At 33.8% G+C, this 26,218-nt stretch overlaps 2 protein-coding genes across 9 annotated transcripts in view; one reads left to right on the top strand and one right to left on the bottom strand.

The window, feature by feature from the left end:
• Positions 1-5,632, bottom strand: part of LOC138315113 (ankyrin repeat domain-containing protein 50-like) — a 22,528-nt gene extending 16,896 nt beyond the window's left edge. Inside the window, exon 1 of one of the 4 annotated variants that reach the window (XM_069255863.1) lies at positions 5,484-5,632. The gene's annotated coding sequence lies outside the window, so the exon portion shown is untranslated. The other 3 variants (XM_069255864.1, XM_069255865.1, XM_069255866.1) reach the window with 3 other exon arrangements.
• On the top strand, positions 5,534-24,561 carry LOC138315112 (cytoplasmic dynein 1 light intermediate chain 2-like). Of its 5 annotated transcripts, none has more exons than XM_069255857.1 (13): positions 5,534-5,648; positions 7,032-7,105; positions 7,902-8,018; positions 8,239-8,469; positions 9,392-9,585; positions 9,918-10,011; positions 10,863-10,998; positions 11,322-11,433; positions 11,928-12,029; positions 12,417-12,509; positions 16,103-16,205; positions 16,987-17,106; positions 18,976-24,561. In XM_069255857.1, the coding sequence occupies exons 1-13, from the start codon at positions 5,569-5,571 to the stop codon at positions 19,083-19,085; spliced, it is 1,566 nt and encodes a 521-aa protein (XP_069111958.1). In that variant the 5' UTR covers positions 5,534-5,568; the 3' UTR covers positions 19,086-24,561. The 5 variants fall into 5 exon arrangements, with proteins under 5 accessions (XP_069111958.1, XP_069111961.1, XP_069111960.1 ...); XM_069255860.1 differs by having other exon boundaries at positions 16,987-17,082; XM_069255859.1 differs by having other exon boundaries at positions 12,417-12,488.
• The last annotated feature ends 1,657 nt before the right edge of the window (positions 24,562-26,218 follow it).

A 26,218-nucleotide genomic window follows, 5' to 3' on the forward strand; every position in this document is an offset into this window, starting at 1 on the left:
TCAAAAAAGACCTTTTCTGTAATTTTCACAGCTGCTTAAATGTATCTTACATCGGATGAATTCATGGATACATATATACATGTACATACTCCACAAGAAATCATTAAAATGTCTTTCAGGAATAAAATCCTATGATCTAGATCAAAATGGAGATCCTACACAGCAGGTATATATGAAACTGGTGCCAAACACACAAGGCTAAATCAAAGCTTATCTCCACTGCAGGATTTTATCCCAATGTACCTGCACACCTTTCTGCATGCTAATGTAATAATGATATATATATGACAAGCATGTCTTATGTTCCATAGCTTATCATTGCCACATGGCCCAGACTACCTCTGTATCACCTGCCCAAGTATTGCCCCACAACAAACACTTCTGGTTCAGTGTAGAAAAGCATGCACAATATAACTTCACATCAATCAGCCTGTCTCTGGGCACACACTTCAACATGCCTGTAGATCAGGTAGGTTTTATGATAATAGAATAACAGGTGAGTCATTGTACGGATTCCTTACATCATTATCATCATCAGTCCTTCACATCACAAAGAATCCCTTGCCTTACTAACTAAACAGATAATAAAGACATGACAACTTGACACAACCAAACAGATGACAGGCATCTACTATAGCCAGTACAATATTTACAGACGGTATTTGAGTTAGCCCCCCCCCCTTTTTGTTTTGAAATGACCATTTTTTTTTGCTAATGCATTGTAAAATGCTCTTTGTTCAGCAAAAATTATTTATTTGCATAGACATTTCAGAAATCCTATTTTTTCACAGATATTTTTTCTTCAAGTTTCAGTTTTCCAATTTTTCAAAAATTCATGATTTTCAAAATAGCATGGTGAGGCATTTTTTTCATTGCTTGTATGTTCAGAGGGTACCCTTAGGCAAATATCTAAACCATTTATACATTTTATTAGGGTGGTACACTTTACCTTAAAGTTATATGTGCATTTGTCGTAACTAGGCAAAAATGTTTACATGTTATTTTTTCTTCAGTAATCTATTGAAAACCATAAGTTTTATAAACTTTCCTGCAGAAATCACTTAACAATAACTAATTATAAATAATAACACTTTAAAAACGTGAAATGAAATTGTGGATTACAAGTTGACTTCATGGTTTGACCGTATGTATTTTTTTCACTTCACTATCGATGTAAATATAATGATTATTGGCAGTACTGCCAAAAACCATTTTTAGCTCTTATTTGTACTTGAAAAATTAAAACCTTTATATTGAAACTAGTGTGATTTTCAAAATGCTGGTAACTTTTGGTGATAAATGACATATTAAAAGCTCTTCTTGATTCATGAGTATGAAAATTACTCCACATATACCTTTTAAGTCCCCCACTGTAAAAACCAAAAGGTTGCACTGAATTTTCTCTTCAATGGAACCATACAGCATAATTATGTAATATATGAATATTGAACATGATGTTGCAACTTGCAGCTGTCTAGTGCTTCATATAGCTATATTGACCTAGCTATGGAAAGAGCCAGAGCTCCAACAAGCTTTTTCTTAAATGGAGTTCACAAATAACTGTTCTGGAGCACAACATATGGTCGTACTTATAATTATATCTGGGTGGTATGGGTCTATACCGGTATACCAAACATAAAACTTAAATGTTGTAATGGATAATGTAAAATATAAGGAGATGGACAAAATGAACAAAAAATGACCTATAGTTCCCCTCGAGCTCCCCTTTCAGCGAGGGGCTCTAAACCCCATCTTCTATCAAATGCAGGCTTTTAGCTTTCTATACATTTAAGAAAGTGATTAACTTGTATCATATATGCATACATCTTGCTACCAGTCTTTCATCTTGACTTTTCACCTAATTATGCAAACCTTAGTGATAAATATGTCAAATTTTACACAGTATGTGTGATATTCGTCATTTCTATACCAAGCACATGCCTATTTCTGTTAATAAACAAACATCTCTAAGAGATATGACAAAACAAAGCATCAAGGTCAATAATTGTTAGTGATAATAATTAATGCTGATCTGACAGCATCATACAACCTTGACTGCATGCCGTGCAATATCTCAACAGTGGCATGTACATCAGTGCATGCATGGCCTTGTTATCGTAACAATCTCCTTCATCTGATGATGTTGATATGCACCGTAACTCCTGAGTAATCAATGATAAGTACAGTGTAATGAAACACATATGTATCTTAACACATCTATGTTTACAAATAATTATCTCTGTTAACATCAAAACAATACTTAATACTTGATAAATGGTAGGAATCTGATTATTTATCTATACGTTTACAACACAAGTACTATACCAGGTATCAAACTGATTACATCAACTTCAAATGACATTTGGTTACTTTGATCACATTTGCTACATCATTCTAATTTTCCTTGAAATAAATTCATTTGCAAAAATGGAAAATACAAGTTGCACATAGAGCAAATCATATCTATACAAATAAATTTTGTGTTTTATAACATAGTGTACTAAATCCCTTGTCAGAACTGAAGGTACTTACCAGGTATGTAATTTTGGATATTAAATAATCCAAATACCAAGGTATAACCCCACCCCCTACGTGTATTTTAAGAATACAATTGCTGAACCAAGGGCAATAACTCTACTCTGATAATTTTTTTTTCTATTTTAACTTAGATGTACTGATATATAACAAAGTTTATCCAAAGTATTGGAAAAAGACAACACTAGACCAGTATCATTACTAGTCTCTCATGTGTATCATCACATTCATACGACTATTAATTATAAATACAAGGAAAGAGCTTAAAATCTTTTTATCAATATTTGCATGTTATAATTTGTGTTGTCAGTGTGTAGAAGCATAAAATTATTTTATTTTTAGTACAGGTGGAGCTAGGTCACTCATCATGACCAGAAACGTATATATGTACATAGAGATTGGAAACTCCTTCTTAGTCTCTGTTGATGGCAGAGGGACCTCCAGTTTATAGGCATTTTCCCTTCGCTATAACTATTTTATTGTATTCGTTTATTACATATTTTTGCTTCAATGTAAAGTTTAAACAATAAATATCATGATTTGATGATTTTAATATGATTTTTAAAAGCATTCATGATTGAAAATAAGCAATTTTACTATACCTGTGTTTTTCTTTTTCGAAAAACAGGACACTCAAAACCATGAATGCATTTTGTTTTATTTAAGCATTAAACTATCTTCCTATGGCATCTATGGTCTATATAGATGCCAGAGCTTTGCAGACAATCTTCATAATGTGCTCTAGCGCATTATGAGATGATTGTCTGCAAAGCATAGATGCCATATAGGAAGATAGTTTAATGTTTATATTTACATTATCAACTCCCTTTAGGGTATCTGCATTAACATTGTTTAAGCTAGACCAGGAAAAACATTTATCAACAATGATTTAATCCACAAGATGGGACAGCCATTTTGATGGTGATCAGTTGACGACACCACGTCAATATTAGTGAAATCGTAATGGTCACGTTTTGGGCGTCAGTTATACCTTCATATACTTCACTTTGCCTTGGTTAGTAATATATAGTAGAAGTGACAAGTAAATGTAAATATTAGTATATAAGTTAAAATATTATATTTTCTTCTCCAATATCACATTCAAACCATTTGAAAATTACTGAACTTTGTTACATATCAAAGTTATCTTCCTGTATTTAAATTTTTATGAGTATTTATATCCAAAAACTCTGATAGGCACATACACAGGTAAATCTGCCGATCCTGAAAATGGCGGAGTTGTCAATCTCTCGAATACATGTATCTGGTACATCATATAGCTGACAAAAGGTTGTGCATGATCCAGCTATAGTGTTCTGAGCTAGGACACGAATTAGAATACTAGGTCTATAATTGCTATAATTTCTCCTTTCCTGTTCCAGAATTGGTACTTCACTAAAATGCCGCTGTGGCTATACTGGTAGTATATAGGGTATTATGGTATTTAAGATAGGAATAGACTGGGTTGACTTTTTGAGTTAGTGTTCGGACATCCAAGATTCAAGCCTGCAGCCTATTTTGCTTGCCTTTACATTTTTTCCTAGCTGCAATATTGTAGCTCAAAAGACTTTTAGACAGAAAGAGCTACATTTTGCGCCTATTACTGCTAATGGAGCAAAGTAATGATTATGCAAACCCTTATTAAACGTTTGTCTGCATTATATCGCACTTGTTTGATATCGCTTACCTACTAAGCAATAAAACTGAACCGCATAAAATATAAAATTTCTCATCGAGGCATTATTTTTTACATACATATGAAGTTCTTTCTAAAGGGAATTTATACGACAATTATAACATAGTTCACAAATTGTGAATTTGATGTCTTGTGAGCGGTACGGTAGATATTAAGAATGTTGGTTATGTTTATTTTGGACAAAAATAATATGTAAATGCATGTATACACATAGAATAATTGGAAACCTACAAAAAATATAGAAAACTGTGCCCGAGTGATTTTTGGAGGCAATGCTCCACTATGACACATAGGGACCAATTTGTACCCGGCTGAAAGCTATAGTAGGCCGGGTACGTATATTCGTTCTAATTTTTTCCGTCTCCTGTTATTAGTGTTACAATGCAAAAAATTGCACTGTGGCTTTACTGTATTTGACCTCATAAGTGGCTCTGCCCCTATAAGCAGTTTCCCTGCCATACCCCGCGGGTTCAATAAAGCATCAAGTTTATGCACTAAATACAATGAGTATACCTCATACCTTGAATTAGAATCTTTATCTATGATAATATATTGACTGAAAATAAAATTATTATAGTTTATTTGTTCTATTTCTTTTGCAAATTAATTTGTTGCTAATTGCTTTTACTTTCATTAAGTAATATTTTTACTGTGAAAGTTCTGCAATACTGGTGCAGGTCGACTCTATCTCATTAGTACACTCCCTTATAATAATACTCTGTTTATTTCATTTAGCTGTTTTTTTATGAAGTGCAGTATGCCTATTTGGGCTGATTACAGTATAAGTAACTGGTATGAGTACTGACTACAGTACTAAAGAATGTTTAATTTGGTGAAACAATATGCACTTTTAACATTAGCAAATGTTCTACAGTAAGCAGTTATATAACTTAACACATGATTCTCCATTTTTTTGTATATTGATAGAACAAACTTTTATTCACTACGTATATACCTCATTCGTTAAGTAAACAGACACGTTGAAAATCCATCCAAGGTGAAACGTTTGATTCTCTCTGCCTTTGTATAGGCAAACCGAAACTCCGAACTAGTACAACAGCTCATTATCATCAGCTGTCAAATTCAACTTCCAATTCTATCCCTGCACTTTTGGAATGAATGGAAACATAGGACTCATAAACAATAAACTGTGTTGGAAACTTCACAATCAAAATAATTCAACAACTTAAAGACGACCAGTCCACGTAAACCATGCATACATGGCATAAATACACAACAAATGACATCATACCTTCTGAATCATCCATCTGCCACACAACACACTGCCTATTTCCGCATGCGCAGTGGATGAATATCCGGGCATATTTCGGACCAAGATGGCGCCCACAGGCGAAAGAAATGAGAATATGGGTGCGATAGCAGGCGATGATGACGATAATGAAGCTCAGAATCTTTGGTAATGCTTACATAAACCATTTGGAGGTTCATTTGTCGCTAATGCAAAGGAAATCAATATTGTTGATGGCTTCAATTCGCTAAATTGTCGTTCATAGTTGAGCAAAATTCATCATAATTTATCCGTCAACCCAGTTTTTGCAGTCTCGGAGTCTGAGTCTCCAAGATGCAGACACGAACATCTTTTTGTCGAATAACCGTTAAGCATTTATTCTTGAAATTCTAAGTTAACTGGAGAAACATCCAGTTCAAAAATCAGTTGTTCAAATGCCGTACTTTATTTCCTGTTACTGACAGCCGGTTGGTTGGTAATGAATATCGTCTCGCTTGTTGACGAATAAAAACAAGTGTGCTGTATCGGATAAGCTCGGTCACATGACGATTAGTGACAGCTGAGACGACAAATCTGTCTAATCACTGACAATGTGAAAGTAATGGATATGGGTATTATTTGATTGTTATTACCAATGGAAACAAAATCATCTGTCATGTTATTGAACAAAAATATATTCCTTGCTTGTGACTAACCTGACATCATTGATTTTTCAACATTGCAGACATTAACTAATTATTCGACTCTCAGTATAGTAAACTATTGCTGTTTCATATGGTATTTGTTTTAATGAAATTTGTTTCGTAAGTTGGAGACTTCAGATTATGATATTGCTTTCAATGATTTTAATTTGGAATTGAAATTCAACTACCTTCCCTACTTGCCAAAGGTTCTAATTTTTCTCGAATTAAAGCCTTAATTGAACTCTTGTTTATAATAAAGTTTCCGAAAGTCATTTATGGGATATGATTACAGATTTATATTAGTTTATGCTGGTCAGGTTTGTCGAGCCTTATATCTCCTAAACCCATCCTCGATACTCCAGGGGCTCCGATCACTTATGATATCTACACAGATTGTAAGTGATTTGCTCCTACTCGTCCCGGGTAATACTAAATAGTAATACTATTCTACAATAAATTTTTTTTAATGATTGTCAATTGTATGTATATAAGGTAAAAGAAAATATGTATTGCTGTATTATTGCCAAATCCTGAACTTCATTTTTCTTTTACTGCATGCTATATGTGAGCAGCTGTCCATTCAATGAATCTGCTCCTTTTTCCACCTTAGTTTGAGATGGCAAGCTAGAGTTCCACATAAAAGATGTGTCCTTCTCAGATAAATTGGAAATATAAAGTGTGTTCCACCACCAAAATCTGACTCATAAAACATCACAGCCTAAATTTGACTCCAATTTTTAGTCCACGCATACTGGTTCCCTTATAATTAAACTAACCTCTTGTTAAATGGATTTTATACAGCAGGGCTGTTTATTTTTGTTTGGCTATGTAATATCTTTATTTTGAAATTAATGTTTCCATCATTTAGGGCCACCATCTTGGGAGAAGTTCAGTCAAGCTCTGCTTCAAATCTTCCATCAACAAAATCAGTATTATTGCTTGGTAAGTTGATCAAATGTACATTGGTTCTTTAAAATTCAGAAATTACAGGGCCTTTTCTGCAATTCATGGGTGTTATAAAGCCTGTTTGCTGTTAAAAATTGCCATAGTTTCCTCCAATTGATAGCTTAATTTCTCACCTTTAAAGGCCCACTACCTTTCCAAAACAAAAGTTTAGTGTTTCTTAAAAACAACCATAACATAAGGAAATGTATATTGATGGTCTATGATGAGGTTACAACACCAATTAAAATGCAGTATTTCCTCCATAATCTATATGTTAACAATGAAGATTCATTTGGCTTTTTTTGCCATCTGGCGCAGTGATAGTCAACTAACCGGCAGTAATTAGGACGACGGCGGGAAATATAAGACGACCTGTGTTATGAAAATTAACATTTCATTTATTTTGATTAAATTGTTCATAAAGCCATGATAAGTAAAACATATGCCAATACCTTTTGCGACTCTACAAAATTATCAATCTGGTTTTACATTACCATTTTAAAATTAAAAGCCATTTCAGAAAGGTAGTGGGCCTTTAAAGATATAGTTACCTGGTTGTTATAAGGTATGTCCTGTTTGTTGCAAAAGTTCATTTCTAAATATTGTGTTTGAATTCAATACTGCTTAAGGAAAATTTAAAAGTACTTCATGATCACCGTTGACCGAAGCATTGCTTTCTATTTTTAAGGTGATTATGTTATTCTCTCTACTACACTAATTAACAACATGAATATGGATGGCCGATTATTTTAACCATGACGCAACCTATTTCTTTTATTTATATCTTTTGCAGGGGATAATGAAAGTGGAAAAACAACTCTAGTAGCAAAGCTACAAGGTGTAGAAGAACCAAAGAAGGGCACAGGTTTAGAGTACTACTTCATAGATATCAAAGATGAATACAGAGATGGTAGGTATTACTCAACAAATAATTTATTGGGTAGTAGTGAATGCTTAAGGTAGAAACCATCATATAGTTATGAACACTTTAAACATCAAACATTTATCTTATGCTTAAGAAAATTGTCAAAAAAGAAAAGAAAAAAAAATATGGACAATTTTTATAAGAGATTGCCAAATGCCAATTAAACCATTTTGCATTAATTAAAATTTTGACTTTCTCTCTGCAGAAAAAGCCCGATTAGGAGTTTGGGTGTTAGATGGTGATCCCAGTCACAATGGTTTACTCAAATATTGTGTAACAAAGGACAATTTTGAACATAATCTAGTCGTGTTAGTGGCATCCATGTCAAGTCCATGGTCAATCATGGAATCGTTGGAGAAGTGGACAAATGTTCTCCGAGAACACATCGACAGACTTAAACTACAGCACGAGGACCGAAGAGAATACGAGGAAAGCTGTAAGTAATTTCACCAGTTAATAACACTACTTAAAACCAAATCGATTCAAAGCCCTGGGATTATTCTATATAAAGTTTGAATATTGATTCATTCTTATTGGAGCTGGCTTGTATACTGTTCACAATGGTGAGGAAGTTCTCAGTTCCTGTCAATGCCTTCTCCTTTGATCCTAAAAGTAATTTTCCTTGGATGTAGATGCTAAAATATGACCACTTTTTGATTGCATTGTTATATGATTATATATGAAATTGATTATAACATCTTGTGGAATGTGACAGCTCAGTGTAACTGCTGGTTTGATGTACAGGTGCTGGATACATTGAGAGACTGACACAACAAATGTACTAAATGGCTGGCACAGCTCAGCCTCATAAAAACTGGGAGGAGTAGAATATTGATTTCTGGCTTTACTGTATTAAACACGATAATGCTTTGTACCTGCTGGTGATGGATGTGATACGACTATGTAAAATGTCAATCTCTGCTTGATCACATGTCTACATCTGCCATGGCATTTAGACGACTTGTTAACTCCTACAGTGATATTGCATTTGTTTCTCTTCATAAGAAGACATGCCAGAGAATAAATTAGCAATAGGTCCATGTACATGATCTTAAGTACATGTTTCAAAGAAGGATTAAGGGAGATCACTGTTGAAAATATGAAGTCTTTATACAATTCAAAATAAATTGCAATTAGCCTTTATCCAGTAGGCTTTTATCATCTGATCCTGTAACTGCCAAGGTTAATGCTCGAGTGATCATGTTCTTAGTTTCCTGCATTAATTACACAAGAGTTATGATACAATGATTTTATTGGAAGTACTAATGAACAATTATGGGAAGAGAAGAATCTGTATTGTTTGTTTTAAGTGTAAGAGGAAAATAAAAAAACCAAAATTATTTGCTGTTCTATTTCAGTGGTGAGGTTCTTCCAGGAGTACACAGAGCCAGAAGAGGGTCAATCTTCACAGTCAGTGGCCGCTCCCCGACGGGATGTGAACCCCCTCCATCCCTCGGCCTCACATACAGAAGAAGACCGGGTATTGCTACCCCTGGGTGAAAATACCCTGTCACAGAACCTAGGTATTCCAATTGTAGTCGTCATTACCAAGGTACGTACAAATAAACAAAACACTATTTATGCAGTTTGCTAATTTACTGTGTGTTCTCAGAATAGTAATATGTCACAAAATATAAAACCAAGTACATTGATAAATCTACATGCACTTAAAATAGATTAATTAGAATTTAATGCGTATATTCTATAAAGATTTCTTAATAGATACCATTCTGTTTTACTTTTATATGGATATCTGCATTAGCTGTTAACTTGATATGATATTTGACTTTTTCATTTTCTCAGTTATGTCTCAATACACAGTTGTCAGTATAATTTCTTGATATTGTCTGTAAGATTGACTTTCTAAATATTTATCTGTTTAAGACTGATGCAATCTCAACACTAGAGAAGGAACATGACTATCGGGAGGAGCATTTCGACTTCATCCAGCAACACATAAGGAAATTCTGCTTGCAAAGTATCCTTTAGTGCAGAATATAGCGTCATGAAACTGGGTCACATCACATCACATTGTTTCTTAACTTTTCTATTTCTTTGTTTGACATGGACATCTTAGCTCTTTCATTACAAAAAGCCCCCTGTTTCCTTTACTTGCCGGAATCAGTAGAATGCAGAAATCTATATATAATTGGTTACAAATAAAGTGCTGCAAGATTTAAAATTCTTGAGAAGCTAAGAAACAGTATAGTCTACCAAATGTAGTATGATAGTGTATATGTCCAGATTATGGTAGTATTTACCAGTACAAGCTGAATGTAGTTTGATAGTGTATATGTCCAGATCATGGTAATATTTACCAGTACAAGCTGAATGTAGTCTGATAGTGTATATGTCCAGATTATGGTAGTATTTACCAGTACAAGCTGAATGTAGTTTGATAGTGTATATGTCCAGATTATGGTAATATTTACCAGTACAAGCTGAATGTAGTTTGATAGTGTATATGTCCAGATTATGGTAATGTTTACCACTACAAGCTGAATGTAGTCTGATAGTGTATATATCCAGATTATGGTAATGTTTACCAGTACAAGCTGAATGTAGTTTGATAGCTATATATAGTGTATATGTCCAGATTATGGTAATATTTACCAGTACAAGCTGAATGTAGTTTGACATTCAGTATTTATGTCCAGATTATGGTAATGTTTACCAGTACAAGCTGAATGTAGTTTGACAGTCAGTATATACACATGTCCAGATTATGGTAATGTTTACCACTACAAGCTGAATGTAGTTTGACTGTCAGTATATATGTCCAGATTACCGGTATGGTAAAGTTTGCCTGTTTTCCTTAACTCTTACCAGTTGGTGCTGCCTTAGTGTACACGTCTGTGAAGGAAGATAAAAACTGTGATTTGTTGTATAGGTATTTTGAACATAGAATATATGGGTTCCCCTTCTCACAACAGGCGTATGTTGTAGAAAAAGACAGTGTTTTTGTGTAAGTATCATCTTATTCATATGCCTCTTTGAACTTATTGTATGCTTTTCAAGTATAAATTAGCAAATATATTAGACTAGTTAAGAATATAATGATAAGGTTTTAAGATGCATATGTCTGTCATCATAAATGTATCATAACATTAGTAAAATTGCTCTTAAGATGTGTTAGAGCTTTGCTTTTTGTATGTGTTTTATAATTCATTACTATAAAACACCACACAAACTTTTAAAAAAAGAAAGAATTTATTCTGATTTATGTATCACTCTCTCCCAAACATCCTTTGATATGCCTTACACATACACTTTATTTTTGTTTTACAGTCCTACTGGATGGGATAATGAAAAGAAGATAAAGATTTTATATGAAAACCTCAACAGTATGAAGGCTGAGGATTGTTATGGAGAAGTTATTGTGAAACCAATGACGAGAAAGGTTGGTTTTCATTTGTAAACATTTCCGCAGCGTTGTTTATCTACAATGCTAGGGCAAATGTCAGAAACATCAGAATGAAAATCATGCAAACTATAAGCATATTTCTATCTTTATTCAAAATTTGGTCAGAATCCGTCGATAAATAAAATCAGATAAATTCAACAAAAAATAAATAGTCAAAATACATAGACTAGATAAAGCTATAACAGTGGGGAAAGATAAGAGACCTGACACTGTGTATAACACTTTGATTGGTGGGAAACAGACTTTTCAGTATTCATTAAACATTTATGTAAACTTTTTAAGAAAAATACTATTACATGAATCCTTGATTATATTTTTGAATATAATTTTGAATGCTTTTCTAGTACAATGAAGTGTATTATCAGTTCAACATCGAGGTGTAGTTGTTCTGGGAATGGAATTACAAGTTATACTTGAATTAATCTTCTGAATGAGGCATTGTTATCATGTTTACGATGTATATGTTTCAGCCTGTACAGCGAGATGCTGAGGTGATAGCTGAAGATGAACAAGTTTTCCTGGTGAAACAACAAATGCAGTTGAGCAAACAGCCTGCACCTGGTGCAGCGGGAGTAAGTCCCTAATATCAGCAGATGATATGATCAATCTAATGTTATAAACACAATATTGTGGCAACAAAATGACAGAAAAAAAAGACATTTTAAGTTAAAAAACTGGTTTATTGAAATCATTGAACCCTGTCATTGGAGTGGTTAAGGTGTGCCAACCTTTGACTAGTAGCTATCCACCTCGAAGATGGGCTGATATTACCATCATATACTTTACACACTGAGCCTGTATACACCAACCAAAAGGTGTTCTTTTTTTTTCATTTTTTTTTTCATTTAAAAGTGATTGAATTCGTGATTCAATGCTATGTTTTGTAAAAAAAAAAAAGATTAATTTATAAAATTGAAGTAAAAAGTTCAGGTTCGTATATGTGCATTTTTGCTCATTAGGAGTCACCACTTCGACCGCCAGCAGCTGCCACCAACAAGCAGAGTCCCTCACCACGACCAACAACCCCTCAGGCCAGTAGTTCTCCTAAAAAGGCATGTATTTGCAGTGTTGTGGTGACATTTTTCTTTAGTTTCTACTGATTTGATTGTAATCAATTTTGATTGCTTGAACTAGTTTTATATGCCTTGAACTGTGTCTGAATTGATTTTAAATAATATTCTTGCATGTTCAAAACCACATTACAAATTACTGAACAGATTAGGTCTATTCCAGTTAAAAATGTCACTCACTAGCAAACAACAAAAATCAGTTATGTACCTAATTCTAAAATGATTACTTTCTATTTCTGGTAGCAATAAGTGAAGAAAAAAATGCATCACTGTTTTGTGTTAAAGGGATATTGTATCTAGATATACATGCATGGGATGGTGTAAGGTAGATAACTCTAAATCTTGTAAACTTAAATGTAACGGTGGAGTACAAGTACTTGGTATATTTCTGATGTGATGTTATTGGTAAATCCAAATAATCTAGCAAGGGTCAAATCTAAATTAACTGGCGAAGATACACCACCTTTTTTATGATACATTTCAAACATTACATTATAATAGAATATATGGGCCTAAATTACATTTGTCAGTTGGAAGACAATGATATTACATGTAGTCTTTGTCTACAGAGAGGTGTTTTTTGGTCCTGGTTGAAGCTCCATTATCATTTTTTTTTTGAGCCTCTATTTTTAACTTAAATGAAAATTGATTTGGTTGTTTGCTTATTGATGAATAAAATCAGGACTTTTTCTAAAGAACTTGACAGATATTGACCTGTTTTAAAGTGATGTGGAGCAAAAGCAAATTAAAAAATCATTTCTGTGGAAAGTTTAAAAATATGTTACACATTGTGATATTGTGGTGAAATATATCAAGATAAACTTTTATCCTATCTGGCAATCTGGAAGAATTTACTTCTGTTGGAGCAAAAATGTTTTAAAAAATGACAAATCCACTAATGAGTGACATTAAGTGAAATAGACCAATAATTGTGATAAATTGATAATAATTTACATTGTTATGTTTAGTTTTAAAATCTTTAGAATGCTCATGCTCATTAGATTGTTGTTTGTGTATACTGTAATTATCCTCTGTAAGCCACCTTTTTATAGTGGGAGATTTTGTGTAAAACAAAAAAAAATTCAAAATAGAAAAAATGCAGAAGAAGGAAGAACAAGGCTTACTATTGGATGTATACAGTATTTTTTATTTTCTTAATTTAAAATTTAAACTGGCACTTGATGAGATTTTTTATTTTTTTTTTCGTTTTATATAGAGGGTGGTAAGTTTGTTTTATATCTGGTGAAATGATATATAAAGCACTATTGTACCCAATCATTGTCATCCATCTCTCTACTAGGCTTGCTTCTGAATCTACAGCCATGTAAATTTCATTTCAATTTTCAGCATTTAAGTTCTAATAAATCTTTATATCTTTAATGATCTTTATTTTTTGCATGTCAAAACTGACTTGAAATGAAAGAAAATTTTGAACGGATTTAAATCCTGACAAATGTGTCTTTTAAGTTGTTGTTTAAATGAATTTAATTTCAGTTGAATTTGATATACACTGTATACCAATGGAACTGTTTTCGCATGGTATATTTGTGAAATGAAAACATTATTTTATTTCAAATTTCTTTCTTTTTGAATGGTTACTTGATATATTACTTATGTATCTGCCCTGACATACCGGTAATAGGAACAGATTTGTGTGTAAGTCGTAGGAGACTATTATAGATGTATAAATGTCGGTCATCTAATATTTTCATTCACTGATCAAGCATCATCAAACTTAACCACAAATTAGATGTGTATATGTACACTGCAGATCTAACCCTGACAGTACAATGGGTCGGTATCTTTATAGAAATCCTATCTTTGGATTACAGTCTGTGGTCAGTAGAACACTATATGTACTGAGAAGGTATTGAATCTTTCACACAATATCTGGAAATAAGTTACGTGATTTTTTCCCTTTAAGTATTTCTTCATAATGGATAATTTTCTTCATAATGGATAATATTGAAGTACAATCCTAAATTAGTAATGACCAGTTGATCTCTACAAAAAAAGTCTTAGTCATCAACTTAAATCAAATGTAATGCATATAATGAAGGTGAAAAGCTGGAGTCATTTTAAGGTACTAGGTTGAAGTAGCTGGTGGCTACCTCATATGTAAGGTTACAATGCTTGCTGTTTGTAATTCTTACATAGTTTAAACAATCAACTTCAATACAGCCTCGATGAGCATATGGGCAATGGTGATGCATGCTACGGGGGAGAGACATATACATATTAGACAGTACTGATTGATGTAAGCTAGGTGGACATTTTCTGGAAATATAGTTTATATTCTCACTGTGCAGAATAACCTCACTAATTCTTAAACAGATGTATACCTGTTACTAATCTGAACTAATCATCATAGGTGTGTAAACGTCACATTCAAACACACTGGTTCATAGAGATATAAAACTCAGTGATATGATGGGAACATAATTAATTAATATACAATGTACTTGGTTCTGCTGTGTAAAGAAGTAACATAATTAATGAATATACTTGGTTCTGATGGGTAAAGGATGTGTCCATTAGGATATTTCATTTAGAGTTTTACTTTATGCATATGACAAATTTAACAAAGTCATATATATATCTTAAACTCATTTTCATATAAAGTTCATATCATATTGATGCAATGTCTTTATTTTACTGTTGACAATTTTTCGTAAATCAGTACTAGTTTAACAAAGAATGCTTTACCAAGTAGAGTAGTTACTTTGACTGTTTAATCATTTCTTGTAGCAATTACAGATAAAGTAGTTATAAGCTAGTAACAGTCAGCTAGGAGGTATAACTATACTACAAATATCATGTTACAACTCATAACATTCAAAATATTTCTGTCCATGTGTCTAAAAAATATTTGTTTTCAATATAATAAATATTTCATGTGCTTCCCAGAATTTTGTAAGGGTACATTTGACAGATAGATCATAATTAGAATGGTGGTTTTTTTTTTTATCAAGATTGATGTAATGATTCAAACATTTTATGTGATAGATATTCATACTGTGTTCTGAATAACATGAAGCATTGATGGGTGATTTCTTACTGTAATTTTAATGTACAGAAGCTGACAGAGTTTGATTTTGTTGACGTTATAATTACGAAATACATCTTAATGTCTATGATCATTGCATAGCTACTCAAAACAGGTCAGCACTTTGTTTTACCTGGTCAGAAGTAAATAAAACAATAGACAATTTGTGTCATTTCACCATCGTGTTTGTAGTCGTGGGTCTCTACATCCTCCTGTATACCTCCCTACATAGTTGATGATTTTAAAGATGTTATGCTCTAATGTCTCCAATATGCTGGTATGAAAATTTTCAGGATTTCTTTCATACAAAGGAAACAATACAATTTGAGAGCCTTAAACATTGAATGTTTGTCTGTGTGCTGGTAAAGTCACTGTATACAGTAGTTAAACCTTGTTATCTCAAAGTCAACCTGTATGAATTAAACATTTGAGTTTCTCATGTTTGAGATAAGGAAGTTCAGCTGTATATGTCAATAATGATATTGTGTGTTATTTGTTGATATGATAACTTTTAGCTTTGTACTTGTAGCTGGATGGCAAGACACCGCAGAATACCAGCGAAGGCATGTTAGCCAACTTCTTCAACAGTCTACTGAACAAAAACACACGCACACCTGTCCCGACTAAAGCAGGTAAATAGCTCTCTTGTGGTAATTGGACTGACGCTCTGAAATGAAATAAGATGGGAAAGACCATTTTTATTTAGAACCATGTTTTTCTCCCTTTTGACTTGTGACTGTGCCCTCAGTTTATGTTAACACTGCATGTTAACTGACATGTAGTTTGACTAGATATGTCCAAAATTATCATTGGTTACTGTTTGGAATTACATTGATTTAAAAAACAAAATCTCACAAATTTCCTCACAATGCTGCGAAGCAATACTATAAATGATTATACAGTGTACCAAAGTATCTGAAAATGTTTCCTATAAATGAAAATATCATCAGGCTTAGTTCACCTGTATTTAAGGTTTAATGTCAAAGTGGCACTGAACTTGGTGTTGGGTATCTGTGCACATTTATGTGTGTATGTTGTGTATCCTTTCTAAACTGAAGAACACATACTTAAAATTCCTCTGAACTTTTCCACCTTGGCGTGAGCAGTTGTTGACAGTGGTAAGTGTGATACAAGCTGTGGTGAGCGGGTTCACAGCATTCATAGTCATCTCTTAATGTTAATTCAAAATATCACGTTTAAACTGGGAGATTAAAGCTGAAAATGATACAGTATAGGCATTGGAATACATTTAGTATGTACCTGTATGGTACAGAAGGCAGTATTTCATCATTGAGCTTAGTTAAAAGAAATCAAAATCTCGAGTGTATGGTGGTGGGATAGTGATGCTTTAGGGGAAGAGAGCACAAAGTCTCCAGATCTTACACTAGCCGGGTGATTTGTACTTGCATGTAGGTAGTCCACCAACACCCAGTCGGTTCGCAATCAAGACTAAATTGCATGCCAACATGGAGCAAGGGAGTTTGAATTCTTTGTTAAACCAAACGAGAGGTAAACCGTTGAAGGCCCACCCAGGTCTGTAGTCAGCTAGGTTATCTAGATGTGTCTAACACAATCATGTAACGGGGCCATCTCAACATCCACACCCAAATCTCTACCTACATACACACATCATCTGTATGCTAAATTACTGCTGAAAAACTACTCTTTTGGAATCAATAAAAACAATACTTATTGGATATGCTGTATGAGGTGTGTGTACGTGGGTAAGCTGAGGATGGGCTGTGACACTAGAGCTGTTGTGTCAATCTTGTTGTGACCGTCAAGCTAGACTAGGCTCTACTCATTCTCTCCATCAACTCGAGTGATCTCCACTAGCATTGTGGCTTTGCTATTAATGCATAATGTAGGGCAATCTGGAAAATTGGGGATATAACTACAATGCTTACTAAATTATTATTTTAAAATTACATTTCTCATGACCAATAATCTTTAACAAAATCTATTTCATGATACCATGAAAGTAAATATTATAGCAGAAACAGTTAAATTGACCTAAATTCCTGATATCAAAAGTTCAGAATCATGGAATTGTAGCAATAGAATTAGTTTTGTTAGTAACATGCGGTCAAAGGATGATACCAATTATTTTTGTAGAAAAGCGGGGAAGAATCACAAAAGGTGTCAGGCCATAGCAAGTAGTACATCAGCTTTCACTGCCTCTCCAGCCTCTCAATTACTGTCAAACGCTTCTCTTAGTTTTCTTTAGATTTTCTCAATTTTTATTGTTAACATTAAATAGTTTTAGTTGCAGACATTTTGTACATACAGCACCCGTCAGATATAACCCGGCATGATATCAATTAGACATTAGCTTCCTTGTCCATAGGACTTCATATACGTACAAGCATGCATGCTGTGCACTACCAACGGCCACATCTTTCGTGATAACTTCTGTTGGATGCTTTTCTCTTGATTTGTTGTACCCCGCTGGTATCATTTGGGATTGGTCGGGGTAGTTTTATGTTGTGTTTATCCATCCTTCAGGTATTCCTTGCCACTATATATAACATTATATCTGAATCACATAAATACAGCAATAGGTCATTTAACAAAAGTAGGTCACTGCGACCAACATTTTGATGTAAATGTAGGTCAATGCTTGGAAAAGTCATCATGAAACTTAAAACACCGGTTCATTGTGGCATTGCAGTATGTTGTAATCCAAAATTAGCTCATTCTGATTTACATTTTGACCTTTTGTCTACATAAAAGTAAAAGCATGTCAACCTCCTACTGGCCATGGTGCTAGAAATTTGTACTGGAGGGCTACTACTAGTTATTGATCCATACATTCAGTTCATGGGAAGGGAACCAAACTTTCCTTTATTATGTTATCTAGAGAAAAGTATTCATAGTAAAGGTATGTGTAGAGTATATATGTTAATATGTACCTATATAAATGTATTTGAAATAATTCTTGAATAAACATCAAGTTTTCATTTGAGTCTAATTTTTGTAACATAGTTGGAATTGTGAGGGGTTTCCTTGATTTGCTGAAGCTATTGGTGTGATGTGGGGTGCAGAACTGCAGTATTTGCTGTTTTGATTTACATTCCTTTGTAGTACACAGTTTACCAATTTTTTTCATAATTCACTTTTTTTTACACAGTATTGAATTAATTTTCTGTTGTATAAATGTCGTTTGAGCTTCCAAGACTATATCTATTATACATTACTGTTGACAACTTCCCCAAACCCTTGAATACCTGGACAATTGAAATTTTACTGCTTTTGAGGAAAGAATCAGTATAACAGAAAGATATCAGTATATTTGCTTCAGATAAGATATTTAACGATTATTTTAAAAAAAATATATAGTTATTTGAAGATACTTTTCTCGCCTAATATTCTGACTTATAAATGATACAATGTTTCTGACAGACAAAGCTGCCGTTACTCGTGATGCCACGGCTGAACTGGAGAGACTGACGCGATCACGGAAAACGCCAGAGGCCAACAAAACAAACGGACCAGACAGTTCAGCATCCTGATCTTACATGGAAGGAGGAGAACTTACACCAAATACTACAGATCCACACCAACACCACAACATTCTAGAGGTTTATTTCGACAGTATCAAGATTTCGCCGTTGCCTCGTCAAACAGTGGCGAGTTAATTTTCAACCTATTTCATCAGTGTTGTGTTCAAAATGACTCGGAGTTGAAGGGATGTTTTAGAAGTTCTATACATTGGTTGTAAATCTTGCGCAGTTATTTACACTGTTTATAGTCCACAAGCAATGCTGTAATATGCTGGTGTGTGCATCTGTATCAACTTCCAATCAGCTTCCAGCCACGACGGAGATCTGTGATATTCTCCAGGTACAGAGGTCAATATATACCTACATAACCCTTAATACTGTTCTACAATGTCTTGTAACAACTGACACAGGACTGTCCTAATACTGTTGTTAGCTCCCTTGGTCGGGGAGTGAGTGCCTGTTTGTACAGGGTACTATATGTTGAGGATAGTAAGTCCCGTTTTGTGCTGACTGTTTCATGCAGTATTAATTCTAGGACACCTGTAGGTAAAGATTTTGCAGAATTTGTTAATTTTTCGCTAACATATTTCATGGGTTCATTATAATGGTATTTAAATAGCTGGTCAGTTGGGAAAAGGGGAAAACACTCTTGTTCAGTGTTTTGAAAAATACTTACGACAGTAAAAGAAAGACAGGTACACTTTCTTTACATAAGTTAAATCTGTACAGTGTTGTAAAATTTTTAATGTTTATCAAAGGATGCATGTGCTATTTATGTCCCCAAATAATGAAGAGAAAAATCACTGAAAGCTACTGTCGCATCAGCTAGTAAGCACATGTGATACTCTGTACATTTTATTTTATTTATTTATGTGTGTATAAAAGAGATATGGCATATATAACTCCCTTGTTTAAAACAAGTTTACACTCCATATTGTGAATCAGGAAATAGTTGAAGACATTTTTACACACTGCAGTGTTAGGGGGCGGGGGTGGATTGAACATCTAACTCTCCTCAGATTAAGCCCTTTCGACAGTAATGCAAAAAATATTCATAAAATATATCTTATATGTTATCAAAATGTAGGACATATTAATTTTGTTGGACCATGATGGTAGATTTTCACCAAACCTGTTTCCAAGTGTTTCCTGATTTAAGAGAACATTCGCTTATTTGGCTTGTATTATTAATCCTGACCACATGATTTGCTATATTATTACACAATGTCACTAACAAGTGGTGCCTGTGTATTGTCTACCCATATGATACCCCATTTACAATATATGGACATCGGATATTGTTACATAGCTACCATGCTATTGGTATTATAAAGTAGTTATTATTAACTTTACAGATTATATATTATTTTTTTCCATTTCACACAGTCACAATTCTAGGTTAGATTATTTGTACAAGTTACCAGGTATGTGCTTTAGTATACACATACCAGATATATGGTATGTGCTGTAGGGTAGACAACTCCACCTTACCTCCAGATAGCTGGTATACACCATATGTACCAGGTGATAACCTCACCGAAACAAGGCCTAGCTATAGGTGTAGTCAGATAGGTGGTAAGCCAGTACATCACAAATTATTTAATACCATATTCAACCCAATAAGCACCCAAGTCTCTATAAGCCCCTTTTTGAGGCCTCAATTTTAATTGCCAATGCATTAATAAGACCAAAATTACACAAAACCGTATAGATTTGCAATAATTTCGTCTTGTTTACACCTTTTCATTTTTCAATTTTTTAAATGCCCTGGGTGCTATTGGGTCGAATACAGTACTAATATTATCAATACATGGGCCAAGTATTTCCAGATGTTGCTTGCTCAGTTGTCAATACAATTTTTTTAAAAGGTTTATCTTCACCCATGTTTAGTTGAAGTAGAAAATACTTCACAAAGACCACCAACAGATATATTGGCCAAGATCTGTACAGGCAATGAGGAATGATTAGATTTAAAACGTTTGTATTAATGGGTATGGAAATTATTCTAGGTATTTAATGCTTTGTGTAAGGAAAGGTAATCTGGCAAACCAAAATCTGTGATAATATTCTTATTTTACTGATAGGCCATATTTCATGTACAGATTCCAGTATTTAAGTAGACAGGACTGAATTTGATGTATAAAGGTGTACAATTTTTCGTTATTTTTGCCATGTCAGTTCCAAGATGTAAATAGTTTTGAAACTCTTATTCCACATTATAAACACTCAAATTACAATGGTTTTTGTTTATCTGAATGATCTTGTGTAAATCATGTGGAGTTAAAATTTCATTTACATGGTCATGACTTATTTTGCAGAGATTCCTCTTATATTTTAATGAGTAATGATGCTGACAACTGGCAAAGGTTATACAAAAATAAACTTAAGGTTTTGGTTGATGGTGATCTTTTCTGCATGCTACTTGTGTTCAGTTCATGCGTACATTACTTCTATAGTAGGAACAGAATGTTTGTGTGTAATTGTGGGGACAATATGATGGACCATTTATATACCCTGCCAGGGGCTATCTAGTGCTACCTGAGATAAATGACTTGTATAACTTGTGCAATATAGTGAGTGTTTATATGCATATTAAATAATGTATATTCCCTGTTTTAATTATCAGTTTAATTGAGAAAGCAAGATAAAAAAAAATGTATGTGTGTAATGAAATGTGGTAATAGGCAATTCAAACAAGAGCTTAATCAATAATTGAAACGTATGTTTAGCATAATAGAAAAAAAAATTCAAAAGTTGCTATATATATTATTTTTCACCTGTGTTTTAAGACCCGATTTTAAGTATTGATTATACTGTGTTGAGTTTTCTCCCTTCAGCCTTGAGTGGTAGCTTTGCATGCACTTCCATGGGATGCCGAATAAAAACATAAACAAAACCAAATCACTGTCAGCATTTTAGATACATGTGTCACTATATACTGTGTATGTTGGGGTTATAACCTCTGTATTACTGCTGCTCGGGCATTCCCCTCCAACACCAGGTTTGTATTGATCAGTTACAATGTTGTCACACTTGCCTGTAGAATTTTATAACTTTTGTTAATGCTGGAATTAGGTACTCAATACTAGTCATTCAGTTTACATAATCGTATAAGCTTTTGTCAATTTTGCACATTTGTTCAATTTTGTATTTTTGTGAATTGCTCATTGAACTGTTCTGGTTAGATCTAAGAGTGTAGACTATATTTCTCCTAGCTCTCTTCTCACCATAGCTAGCTATATAGTTGCTAGATGTGCATTTTCATGTATAGAACATGATTGAGCATTTTCATGTTGTCCTAATTATAACATCTCACGTCACCAGTGAACACCTTGAGTGTTTCTCTACATAGGATTATTTTAGGAATCACTTGCAATTGTCCCTTATTCAATTGAGACATTAAATTTCATAATTCATAGTCTCAGATTAAATTCATTTTTATTATCACATATATTATTATTGTGAGTTATCGCTTTTGAATTTTAAATGAAGACCAAGGAAATATTTCATTAACATATCAGAACTCTGACATGTGTTGTTTAATTTTTGGTTAATCAGAAATCATGTTTTCATTTTCAGTTTAGATTTTTGGGGGGCATGCAATAAAACAAAACCTAATGCTTTTATTTGGTGCCTGCTGGACTGGCGTCTAGCTGTATAGAACAGGAAACTTTAGACAATTACTGTGCCATATTTTCAGAAGGGCCCCACTGTAACATACTAGTTGGTAGAGAAACTTAATGAGAATCTCCCTCGGCTTCTAACTCCAGAAACAAAACACCTCACAATCAGCAATAAGGTATCTCCTTGTCTTACCCCGTGTATGCTATGTGTGAGAGAACTATTTTACCAGGTATGAGAGTCTGTAAAGATAATTGTGTGATGCTGTGATTTCAGCTTCCATTGAAAGTGTCCTTTGTTTTGGCCAAAAACTGTTGTGTAAGTGTTGATGACCTATACAGTATATTTGTAGAGCTGTTTGTAGTGTTTACTCTCTGTGTTGGGATCTACTCTGTGCTTAACCATTATGTATACTCTTGTTTCTTTTAAAGACTAAAATCAAATGTGTGTTATTTCATCTGTGAAATCCATTTCATGTTACAAATATTATCAAAGAAACCGGAAAAAGAAGGTCTGGCTATGATTATTAAAGCCGATATTGATACACATTATACAACAAAAACCTTACACTATATATTGTACTTATTCAAATAAGACTACCAAAAAAGCATCTCCCAGACATATGCTCTTTTTAACTTCAAGGTGAGTTTGTTATCTGTTTGAGGAATTACCTTGCCTCTGATTTATTCATTACAAAATGATTAACTCTTGCTTTTCGAACTTTTTATTTTGAACATTGGCAAAAAGATTTCATTAATTTATTGAAGCTGGTAAAAGAGTATAATTCAACGAAAACAAACTTCATAAATTTCATAACTGCAATTAATAAGTGCATTTAAAAGTAACAGAAATGGTGTATGTCACCAGAGCTGTAAGTTCACTTCCATTGGGCTAATAAACAAAGAAAATTGTTGATAATCACTGCCATGGTGTTAGGATAGGGATGAAAATGATGTGGAAATTATGCATTCCATATAAGGTATGTTTAGAACCCCAAAGTGTGTACAGCTATATCAATATATGTCCTTGTATGTTTGTGGTACTGGGTATTTTTTCCAAATAAAAATGACAAATGAAAAAAAAAGCTATTCTCTATCGGAATGTTATATTGTTAAGATAGGGTCTACACTAACATTTATTGTCTAGACACATATGAAGGTAGAAAACAAATTTTATAATTTGCTGTTTCAAATGTTTGAAAATAAGAGAGTTTGATCATCAACTGTTAAAACTATGATTATAACATGACCAACTATTAACCACTTTGGTGGTAAGTATTACACTGGTGAAGGTTAACTGTTGTGGTACCACCTAAGCAGAAGTTGAACAGGAGTATAGTAAAATGGTGGTTTGACCATAGCCTGCTAGATTTACACATCGTTACGTATTTTTCTGTACATGATATGCAAGTGAGGAAGGACAATGCTTGATGATCAAACTTACTGGGATATAATCGGTAAGGGGACACAACTGTCGCTGAGAGGGCTACCAAAACAAAATTATACCCTTTTGTCTATTTATTACATCTTCGAAATATGGTAATTGTTTTGTTTTTGCTTCATCAAATCACTGATTGTTGGATATAATTGTAAATACCAGGAAGTGAAATACATATGGTATTTACAGATGTTGGAGAAAAGATATGTTTAAACATTGTTATTTTGTTAGAAGAGAGAAAAAAAATCTCATTTCTGCCAGTGAATACTCTTTGTGTTCTGTAGAAATCATGACTGCTTAGCAATCCTATTCACACTCGTGCTGTCATTACATTACTGCTATTACACAAGTACTTATTTATATAGCAGTTAAGCATGGGTCATGGAAAAATGTACATCTTAACTTTGAATAAATGTTACAGATGATTTGTATAGTGTTTCTTAATTTCTTTTTGTTTCAACCCAGGTGTGGAGGACAAATGGTAATACCAACTTGGTAACAGTGAGGCTACAAGTCCAGGGGAAGTAACTTGTGACATTGAAAGTTGCAATTTAAGATCTCATTTACTCTTTTTTAATGGAATTTTATACAAATCTGTTGAGAACACCAACCACAGTTATATTTCAGTGACTAAAGGAGGATATATCAGGTGAAAATATATAACAAATAAATACTGTTAGTTCACCTTTACAGACTACAAGATACATAATCAATTCTAAAATTAGCCAGTGTGACAACATGGGAATGATTTCCTGTTTTGATTTACATTCTTTATAGATACTGTCACTAGTGATGTTGATGGTTTGTTATATAAAAAGTTTAAGATAACCAATCTGGAGAAATGTGATTTATCAGCAAGACGTTTGTAATATAACATATGGAGAGGCATCAGTGTGTTATCAATAGTGCTCCCACTCCACAGGTAGCCTGGGCTATCTCTACACTTTCCCTGATATATCTGATGTGGGAGAGTACACCAAGTCTCTTCCCTGTCAACAGCTGTGTTGATAGTAATTGAATGTAAGTATCTTCCATAACTACCAGACACAGGATTTAGGTACATCAGATAAGAACCATTGCCTGCCATCAATAAGTAAGAAGCACCACCATACTGAATTGCACAGAGCATGGATAATTTAGACCACTGATGAGAAATTAAGAGAAGTATTGGTCATTGTCAGTCACATTCAAGGCTCATGGGTCCAAATTGTTCACCTGTTCTCTGTGTGTGACTCATCATCAGGTATATTACTTTATTAAAAAAAAATTGAGGAATTAAAAGTCTTGACCTGTACATGTAAAAACTTCTGGTCTTTGGACCTCTTGGTAATATTTTAAAAGGAGTATTCAATTTCAGGACATTCGATGAGTGACCTTGTCTAAGATTTCATTATTTACTCAAAATTTTTAGCACTTTTCTTCAAAACAAATGTTAGATTTATGGGCATATTTATTTTTAAGAAATCATTCTAAGATTTTTGCATACTTGATGACTCTGTGGGCTCAGGATGATATTGTTAACAAACTTAATTGGTAACCTTTTCTCAGAATGCTGCAGGACCAATATCTGTCATTCAAGGCCTTTTGGGTTTTGAAAGAAAAAGTGTTCAAAGTGGTTAATGTTTTTATTCTCCATTTTATATGTGGTGACACCTTATATCTAATAGCTCACATTGTATTCCAACAACATCTGTACACAATATCTACAGATACTAACCACAAAATAATGAGTCATCCTCTCTTCCTTCATTAATAACCCCTACTGATGTAAGTCCTTTAGATTAGTGCAGTTTTCACTGTTCCCTGGTGGTATCCCCTGCCATCAGTACACTGCCCCCTGGTGGTATCCACTGACTGCCATCATGCATGCCCCATCAGTGCACTGCCCCCTGGTGGTATATCCTGCCATCAGTGCCCCCTAGTGGTGGTTCCTTTGATCAGCGCAGGTTTCACTGCCCCCTGGTGTGATATCCATCACTCCCTTTCCATTATACTGCACCTCACCAAACCTTAGACATTACAAAACCATATCATACCAACAAGGTGCATAGGGAGGCTAATCCACAATACCTCAGCAGGGATCA

This window comes from Argopecten irradians, chromosome 2 (genome assembly GCF_041381155.1).
Source record: "Argopecten irradians isolate NY chromosome 2, Ai_NY, whole genome shotgun sequence".
Lineage (NCBI taxonomy): Eukaryota > Metazoa > Mollusca > Bivalvia > Pectinida > Pectinidae > Argopecten > Argopecten irradians.